The 24,259-nt window shown below is 41.7% G+C and overlaps 1 protein-coding gene across 5 annotated transcripts in view; it reads right to left on the bottom strand.

The window, feature by feature from the left end:
- ncam2 (neural cell adhesion molecule 2) overlaps positions 1–24,259 on the bottom strand; it is a 401,448-nt gene that overhangs the window by 165,945 nt on the left and 211,244 nt on the right. For 4 of the 5 annotated variants that reach the window (XR_010004200.1, XM_062975023.1, XM_008107637.3 and 1 more), the window contains exons 2-4: positions 9,732–9,803; positions 3,238–3,444; positions 2,359–2,502 (exon numbers count right to left, since the gene is read on the bottom strand). Coding sequence is in view for 3 of the 5 variants with exons in the window: in XM_062975023.1 (XP_062831093.1) it covers positions 2,359–2,502; positions 3,238–3,444; positions 9,732–9,803 (423 nt within the window). In the remaining 2 variants the exon portion in view is untranslated. Of the gene's footprint in view, positions 1–2,346; positions 2,503–3,237; positions 3,445–9,731; positions 9,804–24,259 lie in introns of those variants that run through there. The other variant, XM_062975024.1, reaches the window with a different exon arrangement.

The following is a 24,259-nucleotide window of genomic DNA, read 5'->3' as shown; positions in this document are numbered from 1 at the left end:
AAGAGGAGGAACAACTGCTGTACCACCCCGCACCAGTTTTGTCATCAGACACTAAGGTTGAACTAAGCCTTTCTTCCTGCTTCTTCTGCAGGGGAGTACAGCTTGTATTTGATGGAGCCTTAGCTTCGGTGAAATATAGTATTAAAAATAGAGGATTTAAACATTACTACTGCACTATGAAAGTGTTCATCTAAAAATATGTTTCAAGTTGCATATATAATGTGTTTTTAGCACTACAGTTCTCCTTTTTCAGATGAATTGATTGTTTTTTCCTTTTTTAAAAATCCCCCTTCTTCAGTATAACAAATGAACAGAAATGGAAGACAGTTGATAAATTCAGTCTAAACTACCACTTTCTACTAAGAAATTAATTTCTAAAAGTGTGGTATGGCAGGAAAGAAAATTGAGTGGAAGGAAAGAGTACAAATTATGTCATCAAAGTAACTTAAGAAGAAGCTATCACTTATAACCAGTACAATGGAGAATAAGCACTTCACACCCTATGTAGTCTTTTGATATTTTTCTCTGTTCAGGAACTCTGTTAACGCTGGCACAAAATACAAGTCTCTACCTGCTAAAGATGAAGCTTTTAAATGAGATGATACTCCTGTGTTGCCAAGCAACTTGTGTTACTGAAAGCTCAATAGCCAAGTTCATGCTCATGTGAATGCACACATTAGAGTGCTAAAAGTAGGGGGGGATCCCTAAAGGGGCCAGGTGATGTTTTGAAGTATCTGAATTACATACTAACATCATAGATTGTTACCAAGTAAAACCATAGGTTTACATTCATAAATTTTGGTGGCAAAATATAACTCTTGTAGTCATAAGCAACTCCATCTCCAAAAACTTTTCACATATGAGTTGATTGGGCAAACATTATTCCTACTGAGTTTTCAAACTTAAAAAAAAAAACACAAAGTTGTGTTCAAGCCAAAGTTGCTCTGTTTTGGATGGTCTTCTTGAGCAGGCACTAGTAAAACTGGCCTTGGGCATACATCAAGGGCAGAGAAAAGGGCTACTATTTAAGTCCCGGCTGCTCTCGCATGACCCTTTTGGAATTTGAATGAGACACACATTCGTTCTCAGTATAGTATGAGCTTTTTCTGCTTGCCTATTGGAATAAGGTAGGATTTTATTTCTCTTCTTTGTATTTTTTCTCCTACCCCATACAGTTTCTATTAAGCTTCACTGGCAGGTTTTGGGGACAATATCGGAAGTTGGTGTATATCTTGGCACATTTAGAAAAAGGATAGAAATAATCTCTTTAGGTTCTTGGGTTTGGGAGCAGTTGGGTAGCCTCTCTCTGGGGATGACATGGAGGTTTGCTCTCCCTTTTTGAGTTCTGGGGCTTAGAGAAGGGAATTTCCTAAGTCTGCCTTCCATAGTAAGATCAGACGGGGAAAGCAACTCATGAGATTGGTTGCCCTTAAGCTGAAGGAAAGACTGGTGAGAAAATCACATGTAGACACCTGCCCCCAGCTAATATCCAGTTTAAATCTTAAATAATTAACAGATCAAATAAAGTGGACCTTGTTTTATCCAATTTTTTTTTATTTATTTATTTATTTATTTATTTATTTGTGGTTTTTATATACCGCCCTTCTCAACTCCGAAGGGGACTCAGGGTGGTTCACAGTGTTGGCAACAATTCAATGCCCTCACTTAAAAAAAACAAAAAAACAAACAAAAAAAAACAGTCTAAAACATCAAGGTTGAACCTTTCCTAATAAAACATTAAACATTATTAAACAAATCACATAAAACATCATATATCGCACAAAGACATAGCCATTTTCCGCAAACAGTCCTGGGTCATTGCAATGGACTTCATGGGTCTGGACTCATTATTTCAGGATGGTTCATCAATATTTCTTTTTTTTATTTAATTTTTATTCTGGTTTTCTTTTGTGTACATAATTAAAAGGAAATGGTAAGTGAGGGGAGGTTAGGATGGGGATTGAATGGGGAAGAAGAGGAAAAGAGAGAAAGAGAGAGAGAAAAGGAAAAATGGTTTGGGGGTTCATAAATATTTCTTAATAAAAAGTTTTTAAAATGGTCTATTTGATGGTACAAAATGGCACACAAATTGGCAATAAATTCAGAAACAATGATACCAAAATATACCCTGGTGGGTTCATCATTCCTCTGATCCAGACCTTGACAAGCTAATCGTAGTAGTCTTCCATAGCAAACATTTTTTTTACCATCGTGCTTGATGTAGAATTCTAGAGAACTTCGAAGACTGTATCATATATAATCCAATTTTCTAAAATATTTATGGTCTTAATAGAAGAAATAAAACTGGCTGAGCATAGAATGAAGACATATAATCTAACGAGTTACCAAAATACTAACTGTCAGCAATATTTGAGATTTCCTCATTTTGATATAACCAGCTGACAATAGGTGCAGGTGAACTAGTAACACGGCAAATGACTTGTACATCTTCTCCTTGTACAAATTCTTGCGGAGATGTGATATCTTGAAATGTGAGCTTTTCTACGAGAAAGAAGAAAAACATATTTTAACAGTTTTTCCTAATTTTTGCTGATAATTACAAAACAGATATACTTAATAATTATACTTCTTTTATGCTTAAAAGTAGTAAAAGTACTGCATATGACAGAAAAATGTTGTTATAATATTCTGTACAAGCAAAATAAATAAAATACTTTAAAACTTTTTCTTTTGCAACATGAACTTTCAAGGGTACAAGCTGTTTCTATACAATTAATCTTTAGACTAGTTAGTAATTTATAAATATCTTATCAAATTTAATGCACTAGTTTTTAAGGTTCCTCACATTTCCAATGGATTCATGGTTAGCACTATCACCTGGGCATGTGTTTCAGACACCTATTTTTGGTACCGAACACTTGGGCAACTGACATTAGCAGAAAGCAAGCATATGAGTTTATATATGCATGTGTCCTCCACGTAAAAAAACAACAACATGTGCCTAACCGGAATAATAATAAAAAATGGCAATAAATTGTGTTTTCTTATGCTATTCCTTTTCTAGTAAGATTAATCTAAAATAAGTGTACTAGGACTGAGGGTATTTGGGACATGACGCTACATTAAAGCTTCTTCTCATGTACACACCTTTTTCAGGAAAAGGCCATTAATTGCCACATTATATTTACAATACTGTACTAATTTTCTGTGCAATATGTGGAAAAAGAAAATCATACTACCGTAGCAGATGTATATTTCCATTTGTATTTTACTTACGGTAAATTTCTAAAACAACAGTAGCTTCTTGAGTTAGTCCTCTTGAATCTGTTGCTTGACACCTGTATATTCCAGCATCTTCTATATTAGCATTGTAAATAGTTAGCCGTGATCTGATACCCTCCTTCTGAACTACCACTCTTTGATTAGAAACAATCTTCTCTCCTTGTGGATTATACCAATCTATATTTTCAGGCTCACCAATTACTAAAAAAAGATAAAATAAAAGAGTGAACAAATCCATACACATATTATATTCACATACAAACATTTCTCAGCAAAAAAATTAGAAATTGGCTTTTATTAATGATATTTATAATTCAATGTCACTGTAAATGACCTTGTGAATTGCTGCATATTCAAAAGGATTATTAGGATCAGTGAAGAATTACATGCTTTGGAAGTAGTGTGTGGTGTTCATTTCTAAGAAGTTGTCATTTTTATTACAATGCAGTTTAATCTCACTTTGAGATTTTTATATTTTCTCCCCCTCATGGAAAAGAGAAAAAAAATACACTCAAAACACAAATAAAACTCAACCAGTTTTTGATCTGGTTCTAACTGAATATACTGATTCTGTATCTTCTGCTTCAGTGTACGGTATTCTGAAATCCAAAATTGTCCACAAGGGTGGCTGAAATAGTGACACTTTCACTTTTTAATGGGTTGATGTAAACAAATGTTGTTTATGCACAATATTATTTTAAAAATACCAAAATTACCATCTAGCTATGTGTATATATGAAGCAGAAATTAATTTCATGCTTAGATTTGAGTTCTATCTCCAAGAAATTTTATTATATTTGCATATGCAAATATAGGTATTCCAAAATCCAAAACACTACTGGTCCCAAGCATATAGACTAAGGAATACTCAACCTGTACAAGTTTCTTTACAGAAGTCTTAGAGGACAGAAAAATAATGGGTCCACAATCTGCCATAGTTACAAAGAATATAACGATGCTTCCAGATAATGAGAGACAAGATGGAAAGTGCAGAGTGAAAAATGGCAAATAAACTATCTCTGACTACCGTCCTTGCCTGACATTTAAGATGCCTACCCCCCTCCAAAAAAGAGAGAAGATGTACTAGTGTCATTCTTGGATGGTTGGATGGTATTATTTAAGAGTCGGAGGATTACATGATTTAATGTTCTTTCAGGTAACAATGTTCTGCTCAGAGAAAATGAATGCATGTCAGGGGTCTGGAGAGAGAGAAAGCATTACATCAGCTATCCCCTTGATAAGGTATTCCATAAGAACCTGCAAAGAACTATATCAGGGGTCCCCAAACTTAGGGCCGAATGCTGCCCTCCATGGTCATTTACCTGGCCCCTGCCCTAAACTTTAGACTTTAGAAGAGAAAGAGGAAAAGAAAATAACCACATTTCACTCTTTTGAAGCAAATGCATTACCTCAGTGTCCTAAAAACAATGGGCTTGCAATTATTAATGGAAAATGTGACACATGATTTATCACATAATGTTTAGTACAATTTACAAAAGGAGCACAAATCTTTTTAGTATCTTTATAATATCGGAGTTTTGTCTTGTTGCTTATTTAGTGATAAGCTTTTTCAGTACTTAAAAAGCAAAAAATCTGTCTCTAAAAAGTGAAAGGTGTTTAAACAAGGGAAAGCTCTCATTCAAAAGATTAACTTCATATACTCTTTGCTTATCTCTCTGATTAGGATCACGATGCATTTTGAAATAACATCAGTTTTTGCATGTATCAAATACTAAACTTCTACAGTCCTGATTTAAACTTGACATTGAATGATATGATGCAATCATTTTTGTAGATTATAATAATCTACTTGTTCTCCTTGAATCAGAGATCAGGGATTTTAAAAATGCAGCAGACATTTTTTTTAAAGTTTCTATAGTATAGTAATGACTTTGTTGTGGATAATCTTGTTTCCAAAAACAATGAATATAAAAGTGAGCCTTTACCAAAGACACTCAATGTTTTTGAAAGATATTCTCTGTTTTTGAAAACAAGATGTATCTAAGCATTTATAATAAATGGCAAGACAGATGATCAAATTCTGTATGGAAAGGAAAGGCCAAGAGTTGTGTGGGGCACAGGGAAATATAAAACCTTATGAGAGAGGTAACTATTGCATACTGTTGTTGTTGTGTGCCTTCACGTCTTTCTGACTTATGGCTACCGTAAGGCAAACCAAAAACTGAGTTTTCTTGCTAAGATTTGTTCAGAGGGGGGGCTGTCTTTGCCTTTCTTTGAGGTTGATAGGATGTGACATGCCCAAGGACACTAATTGAGTTTCCATGGCCAAGTGTGGATTTGAAACCCTGTATCTAAATATTTAAACCACTATGCCACATTGGCTCACTTCTGTCTTCATATTAAAACCCTGGATTAAACATGCTTTTGCCCTTCTCCTCTGTGGGAGGTTTCCATTCTCCCTGAATTGCCTTAGGACACCTGTAGTTTGGTTTGACAGGTATATCACCCCATTAAAATTTCCCATCTGACAATATCTTTGGAGCATGTTGCTCACTGACTATATTGGGTTTTTGGAGTGGGAGCATTTCAAAGCTCACAATCTTACTCAGAAAGTGGGGAAAACCCCATGATAGCAGATTACTTCACATCATAATTAAATGTGACAAACCAGTGATTCAGTATTTGTCTAAATTCACCTTGATATTTAACTGAGAAAAAAATCTATAATGTCTCAGTTGCAATGTTGACCTGGCACGGTAAAATGAATATTAATGAGCTAGAACTGTTATGAAATTACAATCCATGTAATACACTTCTAATGTCAGTTTTGGATAATCGTAACAAATTTCTCCCTCCTAAAATTTATTTGCTTTCATTATTCATATATAATAACTTCACCCTATTTGAAAGAATTTCAGATTTGATTAATCATAGTAGAGATAGGTTTAACAAATGGTATACTAACAAATCTTGACTTACCATTAACTAGAAATTGGGACCAGTATTTCTTTGGCTACATTGCAATTATTTAAACTTTTCATAAACTGATCATTTGTAATAATGTTTATTTCTAAACTATCCACTTCTGAGCAATTAATTTCTGGAAATCAAGTGGAAAGTGTTATCATATCAGAGACTGTTTATTAAATATAGGTAGAGGAAAAAAAGACAACACTTTCCAAACTAGAGGGGAAAGACTTATTTTCCATAGCTCTGCATGGATCTAGAGAATCACGATTAGATATTTTATCAATATTATCTGATTGCTAATATATTGAGTAATGCCTTTGACAATCGGGTTTATAAACATTGATAATGTGATCCCACTAGTGGCTCTACTTTCTCATGCTGGATTAAGTGTTCCTCTAAGGCAAGAGGATATGTTGATGGAAGCATTGTCTCCCTTTCCAGACAAGCTTTTGCTGAGGAGACAGACAAAACCTGCCAAACAGCTACAGAGCAGCAGCTGGGGGAGGGAGGCTGTCACTGGCAGATGATCCCTTGGAGCCAATAACAGGGCACCAAAACTAACACTTGTTAGTGTTGTGCAGAAAAAGGCATAGTAACCCCTTTTGAATGTTTTCTACCATGAAAACCCAATGATGAGACAATCCAAAATGAAATAAGAGATAGTGCCAGGAGATTTCAAATAGAAAGACACTTAACAAGCTACTGGGATATAGCAGAGGGCAACACTGTGACTATGGAAGCAAATGGACTCAAGATGTTCAGCTACTGATGCGTTCAGAAGTGAAAGATAGGTCCAAAATTACACAACACAAATCGTTGGAACATGGGATGTGAGAAGCATAAATTTTGAAAGCAATAAATTGAATGTATAAACCTTTTAATTCTTGGGGTGATTGAATGAAAGTGACAGGAATAGAACATTTTGAGTCAATGACTTTTGATATCAATGACTTGCCAGACCACCTCAGCAGCTCCGAGGTTCATATGCCTATAATTGGTAACAGACACATAAATACTCTTCTATATGCGGATGAAATGGTTCTGATGTCTAATACCCAAATAGGTTTACGAAGATTACTGATAAAACTTAACATCTACGCCCACAAAAACGAGCTGACAATAAACAAAACCAAGTCAAAAATTATGGTTTTCGGAAAGCGCCCATCTAGACACAAATGGGCTCTAGATGCAGAGCATATAGAACAGGTTAGCTCTTTTACATATATAGGCTTAGTATATTCAGAGACTGGCTCTTGGTTGGCACACTCTCAATCTTGTGCGATCAAAACTAGGGCACGCTCCAACACACTGGCAAGACTGCTAACCCATAGATATCCTGGCTCTTTAACTCCAATAATCAAAGTTTATAAAGCAAAAATCCTCCCCATGATACTATACGGAGCAGAAATCTGGGGCCTAAGCAAACTACCAATACTAGAACAAACACAATCAAAATTTTTAAGACAGATACTTGGTGATGACGCTAAGACCACTGCTGCCACAGTTAGAGCAGAGTTAGAAATACATTCTATTGAAGGTCTTGCCAAAATCAGGGCCTTTAACTATTGGGCTAAAATAAAAAATCTTGATAATAACAGACTGCCAAAATTGTGCCTCTTAGAACAATCTAATGGCTTTAACCAAGACTCCTGGGCAGAACAACTATCAAGGTTTCTCTTCTCCTGTGGATTACAATTTACTTCATCAGACCAGAATAGGGATCCCAAAAAAAGGACAGTAATCCAAAGAATCCTAGATATTGAAGCCCAAAAAGACATAGCCACCCTGTCTAATACAAGATCTCTGAAGTGGTTAGGACGCTTTAAACGTAATTTCCAGAGGGCACTGTACCTAAAAGCAGATATCCCAAGACACCTAAGAATCACTTTCACTAGGGCAAGATTCGAACAAATGGAGTCTATGGAAAGACACGGCAGATTCAATCATATCCCGTATGAAGAAAGATTATGTATTTGTGGCAGCCATGAAGTTGAAAATTGGAACCACATTTTGCACAACTGTAACCTATATAAAAAAGAAAGGAAACAATACTTATGGCCTTTTATTGGTAATAAAACAAGCTGGGCTATTGAGGCCAAAACTTCATTTTTAGCCGGTTATAACCCCACTCTGACAACAAAAGTGGCCCTGTATTTGTTTAAAGCTGCTAAAAGGAGATCAGAGTACATAGATCAGGTTGGGGTGCAGTGCAGGGGAGATGAGGATAGTTGATGCATAGATCTTTAGCTAAACTACAATGGCACCAAGCAGGCAGACACCTGTATATCTGTATTTTATTTTAAGTGAACCAGATGTATGTTGTATGTTGTTTTTGTATTGTCTGTCTTTGATAAGGCCAACTGGCTAATCAATAAATTGTTGTTGTTGAGTCAGATAATTACAGTTGGCTTCCAGTATCCATGGATTTAGCAACTATAGATTTAACCGGGTTGTTGTATGTCTTTCGGGCTGTGTGGCCATGTTCCAGAAGTATTCTCTCCTGACGTTTCGCCCACATCTATGGCAGGCATCCTCAGAGGTTGTGAGGTATGGACTCTGAGGATGCCTGCCATAGATGTGGGCGAAACGTCAGGAGAGAATACTTCTGGAACATGGCCACACAGCCCGAAAGACATACAACAACCCTGTGATCTCGGCCATGAAAGCCTTCGACAACATATAGATTTAACCATTTGTGTGTTGAATTTTTCTCTACAAATCCCAAAGACAAACCTTGTTTTTGTCATTTTATATTAGGGGCACCATTTCACTATGCCATTGTATCCACAGATTTTGGTGTTCACAGGATGTCCAAGAACCAAACCACAACAAATACCAAGAGCCCATTGTACACATCAGTTTACTTCTGAAATGAAAATCTACAAAGGAATGAGGTGGCATTTACAGTAAGGAGAGATATAACAAAAGCAATCAAAGCTTGTAGTGCAAAGTCTGACCAAAACTTGTCAATGAGACTTCAGGAAAATTCAATTATTTTAACTTGAGTCTAACTTTATGCTCTAACTACAGAGATTAGACCCATGCTACATAGTTTTCATAACAGCATTAAAAAGAAACTATGCAATCTGAAGTGCTGAGCTATCGTGGTTTCTGTTATTTTATTTATTTACTGTTAAAACATAAGAAAGGTTGGAATTTTCAGCAGTGTATGCTCTACATCCTTTCAATGGTTTGCATACTAACACAATGAATTTAAAATCTCAATCCCTAAATCTGGTTATTGTGAGAATTAGGATACACAAAACAAAGTAATACCATGGGAAATTCTTATTACAGAATTTCAAAAAATGTCAATTTATGTTTTGAAAAAGAATTTCCCAATGTATGATGCACTTTATCTTTTTTTTTCTCTATCAGGAGTCTCAAATAGAAGCCTTGCCCAATTCCAAGTCATTTAATAAGTCTTCTGAAAGAACCAGCATTTTTATTATCTTTTCCCCCATTCAAATGAAGTTGGTTCTTTAATATAAAAGGAAGAAAGAAGTAATACATCTAATTTAGTTTTTAGAATGCTGAAATTATGCAAATGTGCTTACCTGTACATGTGAAGAACTTAGATACTCCAACACTGACTTCTACTTTACTGAGAGAAATTGATACTTGGAGTGCTGTAAGACATAAAAAAGAAATATATTTAGAGTAACTCTATATTTAGAGTTCTATATGAATAATGCCAGGGGGAAAACCCTCATACATTAAATCTATTCAAAAAAAATCTTTATAAATGAAATCTTATTTGAAAAAGACCATACTGAACTCTTAGAATCATTATAGTGTCATAACTGGATAGCATACTTCAAAGACTATCTGTTCAGTTACCTTACCCTTCGCTATAAGTGTTACCTTCAAACACTTATATCAGTGAATATCAATGTGTCTGTCCATAAATGTTTACACTTAACTATAATCATCATCATCATCATCATCATAGTAACAATAGTAATAATACTAATAATACTAATAATAATAAAACAACTATATCCCACCACCATCTCCCAAAAGGGATGGCTTACAAAAGCACTCAAAGTGCAATACAATATGCAAACTACAGTAAAATACACAAACCTATAAAACCATCACATAGACCTGTCTAATATATAAAGTAGATTAAACGGAATACATAAAGACACAATTAATGAAAGAGACAACTCCGAAGCCAAGATGGGAAGTATACCCTGACTTTTTTTTCTCTTTTCTTCTTCTTTTTTCCCTTTTTTTGGGTCTTTTTTTAACCTATATTTCTATGTTTATTTTTTCCTCTTGATACTTTCCCACTTTTCTATTGATATATTGTTCCACCACTTTTAATGTATCATGTTTCACTATAAAATAAAAAATTATTCACCAAAATAAAACAATCACAATTACAATGTAAATTTTCATAAACTGTGATGAACCATGGGCCTTGTAGTCCTGCTCAGGACATTGTAATCCCTGATGAAGATGAAAACTTGGGTTTTTTACCTTCCCAGTCTGAACTGGATTCCTCTCAGCCAGATCCTTCCCAGGCAGATCTGGAAACCTTGCACCTGCAAGAAAGTTGTGCCCCAGAAGTATGTCAAACAACCCCAGAGCCTACTTCTCCCGTGTTCTTGCGCCGGGAGTTTTGTAAACAACAGAGAAGTTTGGATTCAGCTTCGCGCAGGAGTGCGAGGATAGCAGCTAAGAATGTTGCCAATTAACATTGGTTCTCGTGAGAATCTTTAAGGAGTTTAACATCTGGTCTCAGAGTTTAGCTTTCGTTTCTGATTCCCAGAGAACCGCTTTGGTGAGAAAGTTGGACTCTATATAGGTGTTTTGCCCGCGTAGCAACTTCGCGGAGTCAATTCGTCAGCCTACGGAGCGAGTTGTGTCTGGACAGCGCGCTCCGATTCAAGCCTCGCTTCAGCTCAAGCCTTGCCTTGCTATCCAGCCTTCGCCTTGCTTCCCAGCCTTTGTTTACCTACGGACTTTGCCTTGTTTCCCAGGACTAATCCTTGCCTTGTTTCACGGATTTTACCAAGTTATTCCACGGACCTTGTTCTTGTTCTTAGTTACCTTGTTCCACGTTCAAGCCTTGTTTCAAGTGTCAAGTTATTTCCTAGCCACGCTCAAGTTTTATGGACTAAGGACCTTGTCATCTCCCCTCACTTTGCTTGGCAAAGTGAGTGTTTCGGTTATTGGATTACAACTTTGGACCTTAATATTTCTTATTGGACATTGCTTTTTTGGACTAATTCTGACCTTTCCTGAAAGGTCTAATTCTGGACTATTTTCTATACTTGTTTTTATTAACTTTATATATTCCTTCAATAAAGATATTAGTTAGATTCTGGCCTCTGTGTATGGTTATTGGTGCCTCTGCCGCCTGGGTCGTGACAGTTTGACTCCGCCACCCATAAGCACCAACTAACCGAGGCCAGGATGTCTACCGGAGCCGCGCCGGCTGGACAGCCGCTCAGCTACACCATCAGCAAGGACGAAGTAGACCGCATCCGTGACAGACTCAACGCGCAGGATGGAGAAATAAAAGGGTTGAGGGAGCGCGGAGTTCGCCTCCCGGCCATGGCGTTGCCTACCAAGTTTTCTGGAGAAGCTGCTAAGGTTCATGTTTTCCGCCGCCAATGTCAAGCTTATCTAGAGGCCCGTGATGCCGAGTTTCCCCAAGAAGACATCAAGGTGGCGTGGGTCTACAGTCTTCTAGACGGACCAGCGGCTAGCTGGGCGACGGCCCTGTTTGACCAAGCCTCCCCCCACCTAAGTTCAGCACAACGCTTCTTGGATCACCTTAAGGAGACCTGGGGAATCGAGGACAATTTGGAGGCAGCCGGTCACAAACTCCGGCGCCTCCTTCAAGGAGACAGACCCATGTCTCAGTACATAGCCGAGTTCCGCGTGCTGGCCCACAACACCGGCTGGAACGATGTAGCCCTCAGAGGACAATTTCGGGAGGGTCTCAACATTGAAATGCTGGAAGAAATCTCCAAGGTGGATCCTCCCCAGACCCTCGAGGCACTCATTGATCAATGTTTACGGGCTGAAGTCATGATTGCCAACAGGAAACAATGGGTTCGAGGCCAGGGCGGTAGAGCCGGGGCAAAACCCCCCGCTCCCGCCAGTGTTCAGCCACGTCCGGTGTGGAGACCCCCGCCGCCAACCCCATACCCCAGAGGAGGCGAGGAGGTGCCGATGCAGTTGGGCAATGTGCGTCCCAGACTAGATGCCGCCGAGAAGGCCCGTCGTCAACGCTTGAACCTCTGCTGGTACTGCGGGAACGGGGGCCACTTCGCCAGAGAGTGCCCAGCCAAAGGGAAGCCTGCCGCCCGTCTTGCGGCGGCGTCCTCCACGGAGTCGAAGGCGTCTGAGCCGACTGGCACACAGCCGGCGGGGGAAGCCAACGACCGGGTGTAGAGAGGCTCGCCAACCCGGTCAAAAAATCCATCCAAGAGCCGCCAACCGGGGTCCTGTTCCTTCTCGTGGTCACATTATGGTCAGCAAAAAGGGGACCCGTCATGATCCACGCCATGATAGACTCTGGAGCTACCAACAATTTCATCGATAGAGAGTATGCCGACTCTCTGGGATTACAATATCATGATTTCAAGAATGCCCGTGTGGTGCAAGCCATAGACGGCCGTCCCCTCAAGACGGGCCCCGTAAGCCAGTGGTCGGAACCCACCAGGATGTGGATAAGGGAACATATGGAAGAGATTTCCTTCTTTGTTACCGAGGTTCCCCATTTCCCTGTGATTTTGGGAATTCCATGGCTGACACTCCACGACCCTAACATCTCCTGGTCCAACAGAGAACTGCAGTTTGCTTCACCGTACTGCCAAAACCATTGCCTCGTAGCCAAGGTATGCCATGCCACAGACTCCGAGCCCATCATCACCTTGCCAAAGAAGTACTCCGAGTATTGGGATGTATTCAATGAGAAAGAAGCCGAAAAATTACCCCCACATAGACCTTATGACTGTGCCATTGACTTGGTGGAGGGGGCCCCGATCCCGCGAGGGCATCTCTACTCCCTGACTGAACCAGAGCAAGAAGCTCTCAGGGAATTCTTAGAGACAAACCTTCGCAAGGGGTTCATCAGACCCTCTCAATCCCCAGCCGCCTCCCCAGTGATGTTTGTGAAGAAGAAGTCAGGGGAATTACGCTTGGTGGTGGACTACAGAGCATTGAACAATATCACCAAGCGGAACAGCTATCCCCTGCCCTTAATCTCGGATCTACTGGACCGACTTCGAGGAGCCAAGGTCTACACCAAGCTGGATCTTCGGGGGGCTTATAATCTAGTTCGCATCAGAGAAGGGGACGAGTGGAAGACCGCCTTCCAGACTAAATTCGGATTATTCGAGTCCCGAGTTATGAATTTCGGTTTATGCGGAGCTCCCGCAACGTTCCAGCATTTTGTCAACGATATTTTTCAGGACTATCTAGACAGATTCTTGATAATCTACCTGGACGATTTTTTGGTGTTTTCCAGATCACAATCAGAACATGAGAACCACGTCAAAATGGTGTTGCAACGACTGCGGGATCATGGACTTTATGCCAAGCTAGAAAAATGCGCTTTTGATCTACAAGAGGTAGATTTCCTTGGCTACCGCATCTCGCCTCTAGGGCTTTCCATGGATCCAGCCAAAGTTTCAGCAGTATTGGAATGGCGGGCGCCAACTAACAAGAAAGAGGTGCAGCGTTTCTTGGGGTTCGCAAACTACTACCGCAAGTTCATTCCAGATTTTGCCCGCTGGTCCGACCCCATCACTAGCTGCATCCGTGGAAAGCAGCCTTTCCGCTGGACTGATCAAGCAGAGAAAGGGTTCCAGCAACTGAAGAAACTATTCACCTCCCAGCCAATTCTACAGCACCCAAATCCTGGAACCCCTTTTGTGGTGCAAGCGGACGCCTCTGATGTGGCAATTGGGGCTGTACTCTTACAACCGGTGGGAGATCACCTCCACCCCTGTGCCTTTTATTCTCGTCAACTAACCACACCAGAGAGGAATTACACCATTTGGGAAAAAGAACTACTGGCCATAAAGGCAGCCTTTGAAACTTGGAGACATTGGCTAGAAGGGGCCAAATTCCCCATTGAAGTCCACACTGATCATCGTAATCTAGAACATCTAAGAACTGCCCGCAAACTAAATCAGAGGCAGCAACGTTGGGCTTTATTCTTTGAACGTTTCAACTTCCAGATCCATTATGTGACCCCAGCTCAAACCAAGCAAGCAGACGCCCTGTCACGTAAACCGGAATACGCTGCAGGACGCAAGGAGACCTTTGAATCCCAACTGCTACAACCTGAGAACTTTGCCACGCTCACAGTGGGGAACACCAAATCCAGTCCCAATGGTTCAACTTCCCCTACTCCAGGACCCATCTGTGCTCAAGAAATCAGGGCTAGTCAGCAAGCAGATGCCTGGGCGCAGGACCAACTTCGCCAAGGTCTGCATTTTCCCTTTTCGCTTAAAGATGGGCTGCTCTGCTATAGAAATCATGTTTATATCCCACCCGGACCGGGCAGGGAAAAAGCGCTTCGTCTGTGTCATGACTGCAAACCAGCAGGACACTTCGGACTATTTAAAACCATGCATTTGATCCTAAGAGATTTTTGGTGGCCCAAGATCCGCAAGGATGTGGAAAAATATGTCAACACCTGCCCAGTATGCCAGCGCTCCAAGATACGAAGGGAGAAGCCCTCAGGGCTTTTGCACCCCCTTCCTACCCCATCTCGCCCATGGGAAATAATTTCCGCGGATTTCATCACTGACCTACCACCTTCCTGTGGATTCACCACGATCTTAGTGGTGGTGGACCTATTCACCAAGTTAGCCCATTTCATTCCCTGCGAAGGCCTCCCCACGGCCAAAGAAACTGCGGATCTATTTCTTCAGCATGTTTTCAGACTACATGGATTGCCCAAGAGTTTAGTCACAGACCGTGGATCTCAATTCACCTCTCGTTTTTGGAAGGCACTACAAAAACTACTGGGCATAGACTCTCGCTTATCTTCAGCTCATCATCCCCAAACAGATGGGCAAACGGAGCGCACCAATGCCACTTTGGAGCAGTATCTTCGCTGTTATGTAAACTACCAACAGGACAATTGGGCTTCTCTGTTACCACTGTCTGAGTTTGCCTACAATAATGGAGTTCAAGCTTCTACAAAAGAAACGCCGTTCTTTGCAAACTACGGTTTCCATCCACGTTTCTTTCCCCCTGTCATTGAAACTTCAGAAGTTCCCGCAGCAGAGGATTGGCTGCAGGAACTCACAGCGGTGCAACAACTTTTGCTCCAGCAACTGGACCAAGCCAAGGAGGACTATAAACGCCACGCTGACAAACACCGCCAGCCGGGCCCCGAAATCAAGGTAGGAGATCGGGTTTTTCTGTCCACTCGCTTTCTGCCCTCCCACCGCCCATGCCGGAAGTTAGATGCCCGCTTCATTGGCCCCTATCCAGTGGTGGCGCAATTAAACCCCGTGACTTTCAAACTCCAACTTCCGCGTTCAATGCGCATTCACCCAGTGTTTCACCGTTCCCTGCTCCTTCCGGCGGATGGTGTGCGTCCTGATACAGACCAACCGGCCCCCCCTCCTGTTTTGATGAATGGGGAGGAGGAGTTCGAGGTTGAGGACATTTTGGATTCTCGCTTTCATCGCCGCCGCCTACAATATCTCATTGACTGGGTGGGTTTTGGGCCTGAGGAACGCTCTTGGGAAGACGCCTCCACAGTCCATGCTCCTGATCTAACCCGTCGCTTCCATCTGACCTATCCCACCAAACCGCGACCTCGCGCCTCGGGGAGAGGACCCCAGTTTGGGAGGGGCCCTGAGGAGGGGGATAGTGTGATGAACCATGGGCCTTGTAGTCCTGCTCAGGACATTGTAATCCCTGATGAAGATGAAAACTTGGGTTTTTTACCTTCCCAGTCTGAACTGGATTCCTCTCAGCCAGATCCTTCCCAGGCAGATCTGGAAACCTTGCACCTGCAAGAAAGTTGTGCCCCAGAAGTATGTCAAACAACCCCAGAGCCTACTTCTCCCGTGTTCTTGCGCCGGGAGTTTTGTAAACAACAGAGAAGTTTGGATTCAGCTTCGCGCAGGAGTGCGAGGATAGCAGCTAAGAATGTTGCCAATTAACATTGGTTCTCGTGAGAATCTTTAAGGAGTTTAACATCTGGTCTCAGAGTTTAGCTTTCGTTTCTGATTCCCAGAGAACCGCTTTGGTGAGAAAGTTGGACTCTATATAGGTGTTTTGCCCGCGTAGCAACTTCGCGGAGTCAATTCGTCAGCCTACGGAGCGAGTTGTGTCTGGACAGCGCGCTCCGATTCAAGCCTCGCTTCAGCTCAAGCCTTGCCTTGCTATCCAGCCTTCGCCTTGCTTCCCAGCCTTTGTTTACCTACGGACTTTGCCTTGTTTCCCAGGACTAATCCTTGCCTTGTTTCACGGATTTTACCAAGTTATTCCACGGACCTTGTTCTTGTTCTTAGTTACCTTGTTCCACGTTCAAGCCTTGTTTCAAGTGTCAAGTTATTTCCTAGCCACGCTCAAGTTTTATGGACTAAGGACCTTGTCATCTCCCCTCACTTTGCTTGGCAAAGTGAGTGTTTCGGTTATTGGATTACAACTTTGGACCTTAATATTTCTTATTGGACATTGCTTTTTTGGACTAATTCTGACCTTTCCTGAAAGGTCTAATTCTGGACTATTTTCTATACTTGTTTTTATTAACTTTATATATTCCTTCAATAAAGATATTAGTTAGATTCTGGCCTCTGTGTATGGTTATTGGTGCCTCTGCCGCCTGGGTCGTGACATAAACACGTATACATAAAATATCACAGAAACCCGTTAATTTAAAAGATCCAGTAAGGTGTAAAATCTATATATATAAAAGGAGAATGGCATCGCTCCACCGGGCAAAACAAAACTAAAGGCCACCCAACCTAGAAAATTGACAACACAACTCCTCATCCACGTCTCTACGTTCTTACAAACAAACTACACATACCCAACCTCCATGGGGCCAAACCCTCCCCCCCAAAAGTGGAACGCACCATCTATGCATGCCCAAGAGGCCAGCCCGCACGCACATAGAACAATCCACACCCCTCCCTCCAACAGCCGTGCAGGAAGGAGAGCCGCAGTTGGCCCATGCCATGATAGAGCATCCTCCTGGAGGTTGTTCTGGTGAAACTACAAGGAGGATGCTTCCCTTGGCCTCACAGGTATGAGGGGATGATCTACCTCTCTCCAGATGAAACCAACGAGATGCCTCACCTGCCATGGTTGTGAGTGGAGCAGAAGGAAATGAGGCGAAGAGAGGCGAGCCACAAGTGAGGGGACCGGCCGAGGAGGAGAAGGAGGTCAGGCCGCCAAGGCCCAGGCCCCGACCCACCAAGGCCCAAGCCCCGCCCACGCCCAGGAGCCCAGTCAGGGAGGGAAACCGTGAGGTAAAGAGGCCAGGCCACCAAGGCCTCAAGCCCCGCCTATGCCCCGCCCTATGCTGCTCTCTGAGCCCCACCCCTCTCACGAAACCAACCCCCGCCCCTTGGACTCTTGCCCCGCCCCCTCTGAAAACACTATATCGCCCCAAGCCTTGCCCCTTCAACTGAAAAGGCATAAGCCCTGCCCCCGTGACCCTAGCCCCGCCCCCTCCAGAGACTAGGCTAGGGTGGCCACCTGCCGATAATTGGCCTCAGGCACAGAAATCCTGGAAGGCAGGAAAGGCCTCTGCCTTTGGGCACGGCTGTCATTGAAATCTAGACCGCAACTCAACCAGAGTCCGGCCTGGCAAGCATTTTACCCTAACGGTCAAAGTTCCCAATTAAAGGGTTGCTGTGAGTTTTTCAGGCTGTATGGCCATGTGCCTTTGCAGTTTGATCTTGAGGTCCTGATAATGGCTGAGTTTTTCCTGTTGTTTTTCATCAATGCGACTGTCACCTGGGATGGCAACATCAATTATCCAAACCTTTTTCTTTTCCACAACTGTGATGTCTGCTGTGTTGTGTTCCAGAATTTTGTCAGTCTGGATTCTGAAGTCCCACAGTATCACTGCGTGTTCATTTTCCACTATCTTTGCAGGTTTGTGATCCCACCACTTCATCATCATCATCATTATTATTATTATTATTATTATTATTGACATAACAACGTTGTATGACACAGCAAACAAGATAGATATGCTGGATTTCGTTTCACAAAACCACAAGTCGAACACTTCCCAAGTGTCTAGGACTGTGTGATGTATTTTCGGATGATGTGTGCAGATCCCAGCAGGGTGGCCTTTTGCAGTTGGCAGATCGTAATTTTGTCAATGTCTATTGTTTCCAAATGCCGGCTGAGATCTTTTGGCACGGCACCCAGTGTGCCCATCACCACTGGGACCACCTGCACTGGTTTCTGCCAGAGTCTTTGAAGTTCAATCTTGAGGTCCTGATAGCGGCTGAGTTTTTCCTGTTGTTTTTCATCAATGCGACTGTCACCTGGGATGGCAACATCAATGATCCAAACCTTGTTCTTTTCCACAACTGTGATGTCTGGTATGTTGTGTTCCAGAAGTTTGTCAGTCTGGATTCGGAAGTCCCACAGTATCTTCGAGTGTTCATTTTCCACGACCTTTGCTGGTTTGTGATCCCACCAGTTCTTTGCTGCTGGCAGGTGGTACTTGAGGCATAAGTTCCAATGGATCATTTGGGCCACACAGTTGTGCCTCTGTTTGTAGTCTGTCTGTGCAATTTTCTTACATCAGCTCAGGATATGATCAATGGTTTCGTCAGCTTCCTTGCACAGTCTGCATTTTGGGTCATCAGCTGATTTTTCGATCTTGGCCTTAATTGCATTTGTTCTGATGGCTTGCCACCTTGACGTGGTGGTGGGGGGGGGGGGCTTAACTGCTCCAATGATGACTGAGGGCTGTGCTGGCGGTAGTGTAACTACTGGCAGGTCCAACCAAGCCAGAGAGGCCTCAGCTGAGGAGCAGAACTAAGAGCACCTAACCCATTAGCATCATGGAGAATCAAACCCAAACGAAGTCTATACTGGCTCGGTCGTCGCCCAGGGTAAAAAGGACCGCGGTGGATGCTGCTGATTCTGGACATCCATCGACAAGTGGGCTACGGAATCATCAAAACCCAAATGAACAGTCACAGAAGCGGCAGAAATATACAATGCCAGAAAACCGCACAATTATTATTATTATTATTATTATTATTATTATTATTATTATTATTATTATTATTATTATTAGGCATCTCTAAACCTAAGAAATACTGAGGGTTCCAATCTCCGAATGCTTTTTGAGGTTTAATTCATGGATGTCGTATCTGTAGATATGGAGGGTTGACTGTAATGACATTTGTTTTCAATCCAGCAGTAATCCCTTTCACTTTGTCCTTTGTAAGTTCATTCCAGCATGACGCCGCCCACATAGGTACCTTACCAATGCGTCATCACCCGCCGCGTGAAAGGCATTATTTGCATAAAAGCGTGGTCCGTGTGTCAAAACAATTCTCCCAAAGAATACAGAAATAAGAACAACCAGAAGGGTTCCTGGGGAACGGGAAACAAAGCATCCTCCCCCTCCGCCTCCATTGTGTTGCTTTAATAAATAGAATTAAGCAGCCAGATTGTTCAGATTGAGCACAGGTAACACAATCATCATCATCATCATCATCATCTGAGATTTTAGAATCCAAACAGATAAATACCTGCCACATAACACACCAGATATAACATGGTTTTATTATAGACATTTCAGTGCCAGGAGACACTGGAGTAGAGGACAAAGAGTTGGAAAATGTCATGAAATACAAAGACTTACACATGGAAATGGAATGACTGTGGCAAAACAGAACAATAGTGGGACCAATTTTGGTTAATGCGCTTGGAGGCATTCCGAGAAACCTCAAAAAGCACAAGAAAAGCCTTAATTTGGACAGAACATCAATCCACAGTGTGCAGAAGGAAGGCAGCACTTCTCGAGACTATGCACATTCTGCGAAAATCCCCCTCATGCCCCAGGCTTTTGGGTAGAACGCAGTATGTACAGACAAAGCCCAGACACTTGGACCTCATGTACATGTGTGCTCTGTTCTTATGTACATGTAATAAATAATAATATACAATATAATAATAATCATCATCATCATAATCATCATCATAATAAACTACTTCTAATATCCCAGGCCCTTGGGAAGAGCCCAATATGCAGAAACAAAGCCCAGACACTTGGACCTCATGTGCATGTGTGCTATGTTGCTACGTACAAATAAATCTAAAGGAGATGAGCACCAACCCCCAGAATCAGACACGACTGCACTTAATGTCAGGGAAAAAACTTTACCCTTTACCTTAACTACCACCAATTCCTCAATACTTTATTTCCCATACCACCATACTTCGCCACAGCAACACATGGCCGGGCACAGCTAGGCGATAGGGCCACTGCAAGGAGAAGATAGAGTGATGGTGACAGGGGATAGGGAAAAGGCAGAACTTCTTAATGCCTTCTTTGCCTTGGTCTTCTCACAAAAAGAAAGCCATCTTCAACCTCAGCAACATGGAATGGACGAAGGATTGGGGGAAATCCAACCCCAAATAGGGAAACAAGTTGTCCAGGAACACCTGGCCACTCTAAACGAATTCAAGTCCCCAGGGCCAGATCAGCTACATCCAAGAGTACTGAAGGAACTAGCGGAAGTTATTTCAGAACCACTGGCAATTATCTTCGAGAGTTCTTGGAGAACGGGAGAAGTCCCAGCAGATTGGAGGAGGGCGAATGTGGTCCCTATCTTCAAGAAGGGAAAAAAGAACGACCCAAACAATTACCGTCCGGTCAGCCTCACATCAATACCAGGCAAAATTATGGAAAAGATCATTAAGGAAGTGGTCTGCGAACACTTAGAAACAAATGCGGTCATTGCTAATAGTCAACACGGATTTACCAAAAACAAGTCATGCCAGACTAATCTGATCTCTTTTTTCGATAGAGTTACGAGTTGGGTCGATACAGGGAATGCTGTGGATGTAGCCTACCTGGATTTCAGTAAGGCCTTCGACAAAGTCCCCCACGACCTTCTGGCAAGGAAACTAGTAAAATGTGGGCTAGACAAAACTACGGTTAGGTGGATCTGTAATTGGCTAAGCGAACGAACCCAAAGGGTGCTCACCAATGCGTCGTCTTCATCATGGAAAGAAGTGACAAGTGGAGTGCCGCAGGGCTCCGTCCTGGGCCCAGTTCTGTTCAACATCTTTATTAACGACTTAGACGAAGGGTTAGAAGGCACGATCATCAAGTTTGCAGACGACACAAAACTGGGAGGGATAGCTAACACTCCAGAAGACAGGAGCAGAATTCAAAACGATCTTGACAGACTAGAGAGATGGGCCAAAACTAACAAAATGAAGTTCAACAGGGACAAATGCAAAATACTTCACTCCGGCAGAAAAATGGAAATCAAAGATACAGAATGGGGGACGCCTGGCTTGACAGCAGTGTGTGCAAAAAAGACCTTGGAGTCCTTGTGGACAACAAGTTAAACATGAGCCAACAATGTGATGCGGCTGCTAAAAAAGCCAATGGGATTTTGGCCTGCATCAATAGGGGAATAGCGTCTAGATCCAGGGAAGTTATGCTCCCCCTCTATTCTGCCTTGGTCAGACCACACCTGGAATACTGTGTCTAATTTTGGGCACCACAGTTGAAGGGAGATGTTGACAAGCTGGAAAGCGTCCAGAGGAAGGCGACTAAAATGATTAAGGGTCTGGAGAACAAGCCCTATGAGGAGTGGCTTAAAGAGCTGGGCATGTTTAGCCTGCAGAAGAGAAGGCTGAGAGGAGACATGATAGCCATGTACAAATATGTGAGGGGAAGTCATAGGGAGGAGGGAGCAAGCTTGTTTTCTGCTGCCCTGCAGACTAGGACACGGAACAATGGCTTCAAACTACAGGAAAGGAGATTCCACCTGAACATCAGGAAGAACTTCCTCACTGTGAGAGCTGTTCGACAGTGGAACTCTCTCCCCAGGGCCGTGGTAGAGGCTCCTTCTTTGGAGGCTTTTAAGCAGAGGCTGGATGGCCATCTGTCGGGGGTGCTTTGAATGCGATTTCCTGCTTCTTAGCAGGGGGTTGGACTGGATGGCCCATGTGGTCTCTTCCAACTCTACTATTCTATGATTCTATGATTCTATGATTCTATGATTCACTATAATGGTGCATGCATGTATGTGGGAGCAGGTCCCATAAAACATAGCGGGGCTTCCTTAGGAAGGAACATACATAGGGTTGTTTTGTTTGGTAGCTAGTATATTATACAATAATAATTTCACTAGAGAGATTTTCTCATCTACTTTAACATGGCAAATGAATGATTAGCTGCATAGTGGTTTGTGTGTGATATGATTGTTCCTTCACATTTTCTACTTCTCATAGAAAATAAATAAATAATTCAGCTGTGCTTGAAAACATGTGTATGTGATAACTCTAATGGTTTGAATGTGTTTGCTCAAAAGATTTGTTTGTTTAAAAAATCTTTTCAAAATAATGTTCCAAAAACTAGACTAAGATCAATTGAAAACCACTTGAAATGGCAGAGCATTGCTCAAAAATTACTAGACACTAATAAAAACAAGAAAAATCTAGGCAATCAAATGGAGACATGTGGAAGAAAGAAAGAGTATATTTTTTAAAAAAAGTCCATGTCTCCTTTAGTGCAGGGAAGTTGGCAGGTTCATGCTTGAAGTAGACAATCAAGTTTCACTTTCAGTTTCCATGTCAGTTAAAAGACTGAAACTTTAGAGCAACTCCAAAGCACAGTAGATCTCATATATATCTTGTAACCTCAGAAACACAGTCAGGGTTCTCCATTCACACCTATGTGGGCCAGGTTGTTAGCACAAAGTAGAAGTTAGCTTTGCCTGAAACATGGTCATAATTCTTACTGGTCCATTAAGGAGACAGCCAAATATACTGTTCTCACACAACTATAAACCCTATTCTATACTTCCCCTCTTTTTACTTGCTGAGATTTCTCTCACAACGTGAGATTTCTTCCTCACTCCCCCCGCCCCCCGCACACACATACTGCTTTGTTCACAAAGAAACTAGAGTAACTGCCAAATTTTTCAGACCAAAAAACACTAGTTGGGGGAGAGAATAAGAGAAGCATTAAGAGTAAATGGCTTGGGGAAGAAAATATCAATGTTGATGTACCCTTATGGATGTCTGGATTACGATTGTGGGTAGGTTGGTTAATAGTAAATGTAATGTCTTTAAATGTTTTAATGTGTTTTGAATTCTATCTTAAATGTTTATTTTAATTGTACATTATTTTAAGGCATTGAATAGTTGCCTATGTGTAAGGCCTCCTTGAGTCCCCTTCAGGATTGAGAAGGGTGGGGTATAAATATGGTAAATAAATAAATATAAATAAATAAATTTCTTAATAAAATTACAGAGAAGAAAAAGAAACTGAAATTATGTTTTGTTCTGGATGATAGTCACAACTTTTATAATTTTGTTTTTTGCCATGCTAGTGACAAATCTACACTTTGATTCAAGACAGTATTTCAGTGATGGAAACCAATTAATCCATCCACATTTACACTGAAATGGAAATGCCATTTTAGGGGGAGAAAATTCTTCTTGAGAATGTACGGAAGGCATAACTGTATCACCCTCACCCTCATCACACAACTGATGAAGCAGGCTGGAATCTCCAAAATCATAAACTAGATAAAATCTGCAAATTAAATCTACAGATTCTTGCTTTTACTGCAACCAACTAGTATATCAATCCACACCAACTTGTTTTACATAATTCTGGCTGTAACTATAAACACTGCTTATGAAAATATAGGAGTTACATTTGCTTGTTGTTGCATGACTCAAAGAAGACATATCAAAAGTGTTGAAGAATTATTCCCAATTTTGCCAATTTGTTCCTGTCTTCAGGAACAGGACAGACATTTTGCCAATTTGTTCCTGTCTTCAGGAACATGACAGACAGGAACAGGAGGTCCTCTACCTCCCCTGAATTCCACATGGACAGACAGTGTGCCCGTAAATACGAACC

Source organism: Anolis carolinensis, chromosome 3 (assembly GCF_035594765.1).
Source record: "Anolis carolinensis isolate JA03-04 chromosome 3, rAnoCar3.1.pri, whole genome shotgun sequence".
NCBI lineage: Eukaryota > Metazoa > Chordata > Lepidosauria > Squamata > Dactyloidae > Anolis > Anolis carolinensis.
The sequence above is the reverse complement of the archived record's forward strand: the minus strand, read 5'-3'. Positions and strand labels throughout refer to the sequence as shown.